The sequence below is a fragment of the Eumetopias jubatus genome, unplaced genomic scaffold, assembly GCF_037043125.1.
Source record: "Eumetopias jubatus isolate StellerSeaLion01/CBP00866 unplaced genomic scaffold, mEumJub1_p1.0 scaffold_10, whole genome shotgun sequence".
Taxonomy (NCBI): Eukaryota; Metazoa; Chordata; class Mammalia; order Carnivora; family Otariidae; genus Eumetopias; species Eumetopias jubatus.
The window spans coordinates 55,767,696-55,779,502 of record NW_028274816.1 but is presented as its reverse complement, the minus strand read 5'-3'; the positions used below and the strand labels follow the sequence as shown (position 1 = coordinate 55,779,502).

Below are 11,807 nucleotides of genomic sequence, written 5' to 3'. Positions count from 1 at the left end.
CAGCCACACTTGGGACAGCAGGTGCTGACCCCCACAGCGCTGAGCCACGCTCCTGGGGGAACTCGGGGCTGGGCTGCAGCTCCCTCCTGGGGACACTTCCTTCCTCTCAACCCCATTCCCCGGGCAGCTCCTACACTGGCTGGACCGGCCCCTGCCCCTCAGGTGCCCCCTCAGCGTCCCCTCCGAGGCCTAATTCGCTCAGAGGGTGAACCCGGGACCCTGCATCCTCTTATGCCAGGGGCTGCAAGGCCAGTGCTGAGGGGCCGGTCAGCCCACGGGACAGGGGGGACAGCTGTTGGGACAACGAGGGGGGTGGTGGGGTGGTGAGGGGACCACAGGCCTGTGGGCGGGGCGCTGCCCTGCACTGCCAATGACGGAAGCCAGAAATCTGGAGTTTATGGGATTGAAAATGGTGGCAAATAGTTCAGATTTTTGGCAATCACTGGGCAGCCTGAGTGACAGATTCAGCCTGTGGACAGTAGCAGGTGGCCGGCCTTGGCCTTGAGGAGCTGGCTCACTTGTCTCAGCTGCACCCCAGGGGGGCAGGGCTCGTGCCCTTTCCCTTTCTTCTTCCTCCTCCTCCTCCCCTGCCCCCACCCTTCCCCACCTCTCCTCCCTCCTCTCTCAGAGGACCTCTCCCCTCCCCTAGGAGCTGCCCCCTCTGCCCTTGGGCTGCCCCTCTTTCTGATATCATCTCCTCCCCCAAGCAAGGGAGGCTCAGCCTTCAGGCCCCAGCTACACGCAGACACCCACGGCCCAGCTGGGTGGCCCAGGCTCCATCCCAGACCCCAGGCCCCATGAGACTGGGGCAGGGGGCCAGTGGCCCACAGACGAACGCCTGAAGCAGGTGTCTGCAACGCCGGGGGCCTCGCAGAGGGCCTGCAAGAACTCTCTGGCACGGCGGGCCTCCCCACTGCCCCTCGGCCGCCGCCACGCTCACCCGCGTGCTAACCCGGCGCCGCCCAAAGCCCAGCGCCCTGGGTGGGCCCCGCCCGAGACACCGTCCCATCACCTGGGCCGGCTGCCTCCGGGGTGCCCGCATCTCTCTCCTTCTTCCCTGGGGATCGCTCCCGCCGCCCGCCAAGGAGGGACTGCGAGGGGCCAGGGAGGCGGGCGGCGGGAGGCCCGCGGCGCAGCAGAGCCGGGGTGGGCGCGGAGAAGCTGGGAGGCCGCCTCGGCCGCAGGGGCCCGGGGGCAGCGCCCCGGGGGCGGCCGCGCGGCTCCGGGGTCCCCTAGCGGCACTTGGGCGACTGCCTCCCGCCGCGACGAGCCTTCCTCCCGCTGGCCGACTCGGAGCCGGGGGACCGCGGAGCCCTGGCCTCGCCGGCCTGGGCGTGGACCCCCGCGCCCGCGCGTCCCTTCTTTCTCCCGTGCGCCGCGGCCCGGGCCTCGGCTCGCGTCTCGGGAGTGACCGCCCGCCCACCGCGGCCTCCGCCTCCGCCTCGGCGTCTGCGGGAGCCCGACGGGGCGGGGGCCGCGCCCGCCTCGCCCGCCTCGCCCAGGGCCCCGGAGGCCGTGCGGGCCCGCTTGGCCCGCGCCTTCCCGGACGCCCGGGGCTCGGGCTGCGACTCCTCGCTCGCCGCCGCCTCCGCCGCCGCCTCCGGGCCCCCGGCCGCCGCCGCGCCCTCCCGGGCAGCCAGCAACGCCAGCACCTCGCCCAGCTGGCCTCTGGCGCGCCCGCGCCTCCCGCCTTCCCGGGCGCGCTCCCCGGCCTCTGGCGTCACCCCCGCCGCCATGTCCCGCGCGGCCTGCAGCGCCACGAGCTCCAGGAGGCCTCCCTCGCCGTCGCCCCAGCCCGCCAGGGGGGCCACGCCGCGCCCTCTTGCCAGGGGCCGGGGGGTCGGGCGCGGCCAGGGCGCAGAGGCACTCCCGCAGGCTCCCGCCGTCCGTGGCCTTCCGCAGCACCAGGGCGTCCAGCTGGCGGCCCGCCTCCTCCACCTTCACGCGGGCTCCCCCCGTGTCCAGGACCTCGCGGAGGGCATCCGTGCCGTCTCTCCTGGCGCTCCAGCCCGGGGACTCGATCACCCAAGCGATCTTCAGCAGCTCCTCGCGGGCCGAGGGGCCCGACGGGTCCGTAGAGGCCACAATGGCCACAAACTCGGGGTTGTCCAGCGCCTCGTCTGCCGGCTCCCCGTTCGGCTGCGACTCGCTTTCGGGAGCGTCGCCGTGGGCCGGCTCCTCGTCGGCCGCGTCTCGCACAGCAAGCAGGGCCACTAAGTCGGGGACGCGGCGGCTCCGCGCTTCGCCGCTGCCGTCGAGGCTGACGGCCGCGGGCCCCGGCGCCTCTTTCTCCGCCGGCTCCCGCTTGGCTCTGTCCGTCACCGTCACCAGGGCCAAGAACTCGCGGGGCCCCTGGCCTGCGTCCGCGCCGCTCCGCAGGGCCCACTCCTTCTTGCTGGGCTCCTGGGCGGCCTGGTGCAGCCTGGCGGACAGCGCGCTCTGCGCCTCGTCGGCGCTCAGGTCGTCCGGGTCCAGCTCCTGGAGCGCGATGCCCAGGCTGCCTTCGGAAGAGGCGCCCGACTCCCGCCGGGCCCACGTGGGCGGCCGCCCCCCTCGCTCGGTCTTCTGGCCCTTCGGGGCCCACCTGTTGCCTCTGGCTCTGTTTCTGCGAGCCCGGCGGCCCCGCCTGGGAGGTGGGCCAGCCCTCCTGGCGGCCGGCTCTGAGCCCTGGGCCCGGGGCTCCCAGGCCCGAGAGAGGAGCGTGTCCCCGGCGGCCCCGGGCCCTGTGGCCTGCCAGGGCCTCTCATCCAGCACCAGGCGTCTCATCTGCCTCAGGACTCCTGGGTCCTCCGCCGGGTCCCGACACACAACCCTCCGGACCCCGTCCTTGCCCGGCATCTCCCTGGGGACGGACGCGTGATTTATGTCCTGCACCAACTCCACCAGGGCGGCCTCGGCCTTGTGGTCCCTCGCGGCCCTGGCGTTCCACAGCCTGAACGCGCCCAGGGGCAGGAAGGCCGGCTGCAAGACGGCTTCGATGGCCGCCCGCTCTAGGCCCTCCGGGATGCCGGTGACCAGCAGGGCCCGGTGCATGTCCACATCCAGCCCCCGGCACCAGTCCCGCAAAAGGCTCACGGCCATGGTGCCTCCAGCCCGCTGACGCAGCGGTCTGTGCTGATGCCCCCTCGCCCGGGCTGTTGGCGAATCCGCAGGGGGCTTTCGTGTCTGCTGGCTGCTTTGGCCGGGTTTGCTGCGGGCCTGGCTGAGAGCCCAGCCAGGATGAAGCTCTCTGGGAGCAACAGGTCCCCCCCTCCTCCCCATTGCCCCCAGCTGCTGGCATCTCCTGGTTGAGGATCACGGGTCTGCCGCTGCAGCCAAGTGTGAACCTGCTTCCCCTCCTCTTCATCCTGACGGGTTCTCTCTCTCCCAACCTTAGTGTAGCCAGCACGTTTGGGCTCCTAGGTGCTGGCATCCCTCTTTCCCCCATTGGCTATTGCGATTTCCATGGCAACCATTTTGAGGCTGTTTCCAGGGGCTGAGCATTTGTTTGAAGGAGCTCACTGGGACCTTTCATGATTCAGGGTGGCGGGTCTCACCCAGAGAACTCGGTCTCACTAACCTGGGACCCATCTCAGGGAACCAGGCTTTAATGGGGGGCTACTCTGGTCCAGCAGGGAGTGCTGCAGGCAGAGGGAGAGGGACAAACAGACTCCCTGCTGAGCAGGGAGCCTGCTGCGGGGTTCCATGCGTGGCTCGATCCCAGTACCCTGGGATCAGGACCTGAGCCACCTAGGTGCCCCCAAATCAGTGATTTCTTTCTTCTCAGCCTACCTGGTGGCTGAGCTGCCAGTCTGCCCAAGCATGGTTCTGTCCTGCAAACACTGACTGACAACTTGCCTGTGGATGGGGGTGCTGGGGGGGAGGGGCAGTGAGACTGCCTTTACTGGCCCCCTGTTGGCATGAGACCTGGGGTCCCCGGAGCGAGGTGAGAAGCCCCAAGAACCTATGGCAAGGGACGCCTGGGTGGCTCAGTCGGTTGAACGTCTGACTCTTGATTTCGGCTCAGGTCATGATCTCAGGGTTGTGAGATGGAGCCCCATGTAGTCAGGCTCCACGCTCAGTGGGGAGCCTGCTTCTCTCCCTCTCCCTCCGCCCCTCCCCCTCAAATAAATAAACAAATAAATCTTAAAAAAAAAAACAAAAGAAAGAAAGAAAGGAACTATGGCAAGTAGTGGTGCTGGGTCTGAGAAATCAGGAAGACCCTTTCCTTGTCCCTGTGAGTCCTGGCCCAGCCTTGGAGCTGGAGGTGCTGCCGGCAATCGCAGTGGCTGGAGTGACTGGAGAGGGAGTGAGTGTTCTGATTGGCCAGGCTTGGGTGTGTGAGGACCCCCACCTGGTCAGAGGTAGGGGAGGGGGCTCCCCAAAGAGAAATGGAGATGAGTAGTGAGATTCACTGTACCTGGATTGGGGTGAGCCCGAAAGGAAGGATGGGACCTCTCCTTGCCTGGGGGTGTTTTGGGGGAGAATCTCTAGATCCCTGGTTGGGGGAAGAGCATTCACCCATTCAGGTACTCACTGAAGTCACTCCCACCTGGGGAATTCATTCATTCAGTGTCTCTCTACTCTCTAGTATCTGTTCTGAGATCCACCTGTGCAGGTTGCTGGGGATGGTGTTGACTGAGCTAGGCCCTAACTCCTGAAGCTCAGAGCCCTGATTCCATAGGGACATGAGCCCTCGCAGGGAAAGCCCTGGATTTTCAGGGGAGAGGAGTGTGGCTGAGTGGGGGCAATGTCAGGGCCAGGCCCGTGGGGACTTGTGGATGTGACCAAGGAACAGAAGGCTTTGTGGGGTCCTGAGAGCTGGGAGCTTCTCTACAGTCTAGGTGCTGTGGGACACTGGGAAAGTTAAACAACATCTCTGAGCCTCACTTTCCTCCTTTATAAGCTACTCGGAATTGCTTTAGCCCCTAAAGCAGCAGGGCTTTAAGTAACGGTAATTGGCAATAATCCTCCTCTGTTTTTGTCTGTAGGGGAGGCTGAGGCGCTGCCTGAGGGATTTGTTGGATCAGGGCGCCCTCTGGTGGGCACAGGGAGACAGTTCAGGGAAGGAAGATGGAGCCGAGAGTTTTAGAGATCCTTACTCCTTCTCTTCTTCTCTTCCTCCCTCCCTTCCATCCTCCCGGCTTTCTTTCCTATCTTCCTTCCACACACACTCCCACAGGACCTGCTCCCGCCTAGCTGGAGGCCCAGCGATGACTGAGACAGCCCAGGCCCTGTCCTCCTGGGGTTCACAGTCCAGTGGGGGGGCAGTGGGGGAACCCAGCAATCCCTCCGGAGTAGAGCTCAACGCGGGAGCCACGTGCCCCAGGCAGGAAAGATGCCCGGGGAGGAGGCTGGCACCACAGTGTGCTCATGGGCCACGGTGAGGGGCTTGTGCTTTCTTCCGAGGGCACAGGAGCCATAGAAAGTGTCAGAGAAGGGGAGAGGCGGGGTCAAGTTTATGATGTCTTGTGGAGGATGAATGGCGGATGGATGAATCTCTGAAGGCGGGAGGGGGGCTGGACCCAGGGAGGAGGCTGGGGGTGGGGTGGAGCACCTGTGGGCTGGAGGGAGGCGCCAGGGCCCCACCCCATCCTAGTTTGGGGGAGGAGCCCCCTTATCCCCAGTCTGGTAGTCAGGCTGATGGGGCTCCCCAACACACACCTCCAGACCTGGCCCAGGTCTCCAATGCCCAAGCAGAGCTCCAGCTGGTGGTGGCGCCAAGGGTCCCTACTCCCTGCTTCCCGGGGTGAGTTTCTGTTGGCTCTGGTGGGCCTGAGGGAGAGTCTGGTAGGCCACTTGGGGTGGGCTCTGTCCCTGCATTGGGCAGAAAGACCTTCCAGCTCCCACAGGGGGGTGAGAGGTAGCGGACCCCAGGTCTCTGGATGCATGTCCAGGGGTCTCCCCATAGGGTCAGTGCTTTTGTTCACATGCTCGTAGATGTGGGTGTGGGTGCTTTTTGATGGGGCTTCAGGGTCCAGAGCGGATCTGTGTTCTGTTAGTGCTGTGTGTGAGGGTGGCTGTGTCTCTGTGGGTATGGGTGGGGCAGGTCTCTTGGTGCTGGTGAATTGGTTTCTGTGTATGTCTCCAGGTGTGTGCAAGTGTGTGTGTGCATGTGTGTGTGGGTCTGTGTGTGTGTGGAGGGGGGAATAGAGTGCCTCAGTCCAAGTGTGTGTCAATGTCAGTCTCTGTGGGTGTGAGTGTGAGTGCGTGTGAGCAGGTGCGTGTGATGTGTGTGTGAGATGTGCAGGTAGTTTTGCGATTGTGTTGGTCTGTGTGTGTGTGTATGAGTTAGTGGTGTTAGTGTGATTGTGACGTGGGCTGGCAGGAGCCTAATGCTTCACCTTGAACTGAACAAACCTCCAAACCTCCAGCCCCTTCCATTCCCAGGCGAGATAGAACTAATGCTCCAACCTGAGACCTCAGTGCCCAGCCTGGGACTCCCTCCCTCAATGCTCTGCTCCCTCTTGGGGAAGTACCAGGTCCTACAGGGGCGGGAAGGGAAGAGTGGGGACTCCAGGCACAGTAGACAAAGCTCCCCGGGCCCCCATGAGCAGGGAGGGGGTGTCAGCTTCCTTGAGCTGTGGCCCCTGGGTTGCCCACCTCTTCCGTCTTCCTGAGGACGCTTCCTGAGAACATGATCCTCATTTGTAGGTACCTAACTGGAGGCACTAAGAGGTCAGGAACCTGCCCAAGATAACAAGGGGCAGTGAAGGGTTAAGGAGGAGAGTTACCACTCTATCTACTGCAGCTGTCCCCATCTGTTGTCAACCCCTTCTCCCATTGTCACCCCCACCAGGGGACCAGGAATGTCCCCGCTGGTCCCCCTCCTGGGACAGCCAGGCAGACCCTCTCCCCTTTACACCTGCATTCTGTTGTTCGTTCTCTTTGGTGATGTCTAGGGGATTAAAAAAAAAAAAACAAACTAACAAAGAGATGTGCAAACTCATTTGTAGTCAGAGAACCATGAGTCACCACTTTGCACTCATGAAAAAAACGAATCTTTGAAGGCTGGATAATGTCCAGTCTGGAGAGAGGGGTTGGGGGCCCAGGAATCCTCAAGCACTAATGGTGGGCACGTGGACACGGGGAGTGTCATTGCACAAGGTGACTTGCGGGGCTTGGGAGAGTTAGCAAGACACAGACCCTACCTCCTGGCAGTCCTGCTTGTGGCACGCATGCCAGGGACTGTCTCATTCCGCACGGAAGCGTGGTGTGAGGATGTTGATCATCGCGTCTTTTGCAGGATGTGGGGGAAGAGATGGAGACAGGTGTGTGCCAGTTACTTTTTTTTTTTTTAAGATTTATCTATTTATTTGAGAGAGAGCGAGAGACTGAGTGCCCACGAGCTGGGGGAGAAGCAGAGGGAGAGGGAGACAAGCAGACTCCTCACTGAGCAGGGAGCCGAACGGGGGGCTGGATCCCAGGACCCTGAGATCAAGACCTGAGCTGAAATCAAGAGTCAGACGCTTAACTGATCGAACCACCCAAGGGCCCCTCTGCCAGTTACTTCTGCTGTGCACTAAACCATCCCCAACTTAGTGGGATAAAACAACATCTGTTTATGCGCACGGGTTCAATTATAAAAGGTCACAGCGGGAACATCTTCTCTCAGCTCTCCAATGTCTGGGGCCTTAGCCGAGGTGACTCCAACATCAAAGGTCTGGAATCACCTGGAAACTTGATCTCTCATGTGTCCAGTGCCTTGGTTTGGGGTGACTTGAAGACTAGGGGCCTAGCAGGAGCTATCGACTTTCATGCCCTCATATGGTCTGTCCATGTGAAATTGGCTTTCTCATAGCAGGGCAGCTGAGTTTCAAGCAAAAGCCTTTTATCACTGGCCTGGGAAGACCCAGAGCACCACTCCCGCCACACTTTATCAGTGGGGGCAGTCATGATCTTCCCCAAGTTCAGATTCAAGGAAAGAGGATGTGGGCCCCAACTCTAGAGGGGACACAGAACTTGTGGTCATATTTTATTTTATTTTATTTATTTGATTCTATGTATTTTATTTAGATTGAGAGAGAGAGAGAGAGGGAGAGCATGAGTATTGGGGAGAGGCAGAGGGAGAGAAAGAAGCAGACTCTCCGCTTAGCAGGGAGCCTGACACAGGGCTCCATCCCAGGACCCCAAAATCATGACCTGAGCTGAAGGCAGACACTTAACTGACTGAGCCACCCAGGCGCCCCTGCAGCCTTGTTTTAAAACTGTAATCGGGGTCTCTCCTTGGAGGAATGGACAATAAAAAGGTAAAATGTGCGGAAGGCCCATCTTGCAACCCCACTCAGCAGGTGAAATTACAGACGAAGTCTGTAACTGGGATCACTCTGAGACACATTACCACTAAGTGTTAAACAAGTGAGTAACCAAAGGAGGGAACTAAAGCTAAGACAAGTTATCCAGGGGCGCCTGGGTGGCTCAGGCAGTTAAGTATCTGCCTTTGGCTCAGGTCATGGTCCCAGGGTCCCTGCTCAGTGGGGAGCCTGTGTTTTCGTCTCCTCCTCCTGCCGCTCCCGCTGCTTGTGCGCTCTCACTCACTCTCCGTGTCAAATAAATAAATAAAATCTTTAAAATGTATAAATAAAACAGGTTATCCAGATATAGCTTTGATGCCCCCAAACAGCAATGAGTGGTTTGTAAGAACACATGAGATTAAAAGGATATGGGAAATCATGGAACACTACATCAAGAACTAATGATGTAATGTATGGTGATTAACATAACAATAATTTTTTTTTTAAAAGATTAAAAAAAAAAAGGACATGGGAAAAATATAAAGTGAAAAGGGTTGCCCAGGCTCAGGGAAACATATGGGGAAGGGCTGAGGATCCAAAGACATTTTAAGAACCCAGAGGCAGGAGGAGTCCACAGCTCCTTGGGTATAAACGCCCCGAAAGGCCAGCCAGCACCCATGATCCAGGCACCAGGGAGTTAAATGTGTTTTTTTGTGGAGGATGCTTTGATATGGTTTCCTTGGCAACCAGGCTGGAGAGAGGGGAGCAGAAAGACAGCGGAGTGGGGACAAACCCAGCAATGCACTTCACTCCGTGATTCAATTATAACTCGCTGGAGAAAAACAGCCCCCCAGATCATCTTTTTCTTATCTGGGGGGCCTCCAGGGACATTGTGTTGTGTCTCTAACATAGCGGTTCTCGAACTCCTTGGTCTCAGGACCTCTTAAATTACTGAAAATGATCAAGGACCTCCCAAAGAGCTTTTGTTTCTGTGGGTTGGATCTGTTGCTATTTCCCGTATGAGGAATTTCCACTGAGAAATTAAAAGAATACTTATTTACAAACTCGTTTTAGAGTAGCAATAGCATATTTGTTACAGGTCCATATAAAGAAGATATTTTATTGAAATAGCTATATTTTTTCCCCAGACAAATTAATTGCTACATTCTTGCAAATCTCCTTCATGTCTGACTCGACAGAAGATGCTGGATCCTTGTACCTGCTTCTGCATTCAGTCAGGTGCAATATCGTACCCCATGTAGCCTCTGGACGATTCCACTGAATACTCATGAAAGAATGAGAGTGAAAAAGGCAAATAATGTGTTAGTACTCTTATGAAAACAGGGTTGATCTCGTGGACCCCCTGAAATGCCTCTGGGAACCCCTAGGGGTTCCTGGACCACACTTTGAGAACCCCTGCCCCAATGGTGCTATTACCACTCAAAAGGCAGGCTCAGGTTTGCTTCCCCCCACAAACATGGGGAGGTTGGAGAAGAATTGTGAATAATATTTGATATGCCTTTCTCCTCCAGCTGTTTCTATGGGGAACTGTGAAGGTGGCAGCCGGGGCTAGGCAGGACATTTGGGTTTCCCAGTGACTTGCCTGGCTGGTGCCTATTGGATCTTCTGCTTGCGGGGCTCAGCGTTCAAGGCCTACTCTGGTTCTGTGCCCTGGAGCTTCTGCAATGCTGTAGGGAACTTCAGCTCCTTGGATGCCTCAGTCTTTTTCCAGAAGTTTCTGAGACTCTCTAATTCTCTACTTGGCTTCTGGGACCATGTCCCCACCCACTTGGCTCCATTCCCAACCCATCAGGAGAGAAATGAACAGGGACCACCTCTGAGGGACAGAGCAGCCAGAAAGCGGAATGAAGAGGACAGATTGTCACACCTGCCATTCGTAACTAAATGTGGATTTAGAGTTAAGAGAAGGGCAAGCCAGATGGAATTATGCAGGAAGTATGGCAGGAGGGGGCCCCTAGAATGAAAGCGGACATAGTCATTGGTGATTAAAACCATGTTTAAAAAGATGCATTGCAGAGGCGCCTGGGTGTCTGTGTCAGTTGGGCGTCTGCCTTCGGCTCGGGTCATGATCTCAGGGTCCTTCCTTGCTCAGTGGGAAGCCTGCTTCTCCCCCTGCTTGTGCTCTGTCTCTCTCTCTCTCTGTCAAATAAATAAATAAAATCTTTTTTTAAAAAAGTAAAAAAAAAAGAAAAATAGAACATTTAATATCTCATTAATAATTGCTTCATATTGATGACAGATGCAAATGACCATGTTTTGTATACTTTGGGATACATGAAATCTATTCTTTTAAGACTTTATTTATTTGAGAGAGAGAGAGAAAAAGGGAGCACAAGCAGGGGGAAGGGCAGAGAGAGAGGGAGAAGCAGACCCCCCCGCGGAGCAGGGAGCCCGATTTGGGGCTCTATCCCAGGACCCTGGGATCATGACCTGAGCTGAAGGCAGACGCTTAACTGGGTGGCTTAACTGAGCCACCCAGACGTCCCATGAAATCTATTCTTAAAATTCATTTCACCTGTTTCTTTCTATTGACTGAGGGTGACCAGTAGCAAATTCAACACCTACACGTGTGGCTTGCATGTGGGGCTCAAATTAGATTTCTGCTGGACAACTTTGCTCTAGAGAGATGGGTAACATCCATTTGGGGATCAGGAAGGTAAAAGAAGAGAAAAGCAAGGAAAAGAAGAACTACAGGGGGATTGGTAGCGGAGTGAGTAAGCAGTTTGGTTTGCCCTAGGCCCAGTTGCCATGGTAACATTGCTGTAAACTCTCTTCCGACATAAAAAAGAAAAGGAAGGAGCAAAAAGCCAAAGTGTTTTGATTCCTTATTTATTTAAAAATATGCTTATATAAGGGTGAGTTCTCCATAAATAATTTCCATAGCCACCTTATATGGAGCATCAACTCTGGGCCAATGAATGTCTCTTCCAAGTGTTTTCCTGGATCATCTGCTTTAACCTCCATCAGGGTCCTATGAGGTAGGGTTCATGGTTATTGTCATTTCACTGAGGAGCAAACCCTGGCCTGGAGCAGCTCAGGAATCTACTTGGAGTCCGGGGGGGGGGGGGGGGGCGGGCAGGAAGGGTAGAAATAGCATAGAAACCTGGCAGCTGGACCCCAGAGCCTGATTTACATAGAGTGGGCGGACAAAGGATGTAAAGCAAATGTGTGTTTAGAGTAGCTATGATATTCACATGTCCCAGCCAGGAGGAAATGCTTTCTTGCAGAACGGGAATTCACGTCTGGTCTGATGATCAAGCGAATACAAGCCATACACAAAACCAAGATTAGTTGCACTGCCATTTTGGATACTGGAATAGGGCGCAAGAAGGAAGCCTGGTCTCTGGGAGCTGGGCCTGTGTACCCCAAATGATACATACACCTCACAGGCGAGGCCTGTGGACCCATACTGAAGCCTGAGTGAACCTGAAATTCGGAACAAGGCTTCTCCCCGGAGAGTGAGTCCCAGGACCACACTGTGTGAGGTCAGGGCCCCCTGATAAAGACCTTCTATCCTGACCTCCACTTGTACCCTGGGGAGGGGGTTACAACCAGCTAAAGCCTGTACTCTCC

General features: G+C 57.4%; 1 protein-coding gene across 1 annotated transcript; it reads right to left on the bottom strand.

Moving 5' to 3' along the window:
- Window positions 1-1,232: 1,232 nt before the first annotated feature.
- PNMA8B (PNMA family member 8B) lies at window positions 1,233-3,081 on the bottom strand. The gene is given in 2 exon segments (XM_028087867.2): window positions 1,233-1,796; window positions 1,798-3,081. Coding segments are annotated over 2 exon segments (1,848 nt in total).
- Window positions 3,082-11,807: the final 8,726 nt, after the last annotated feature.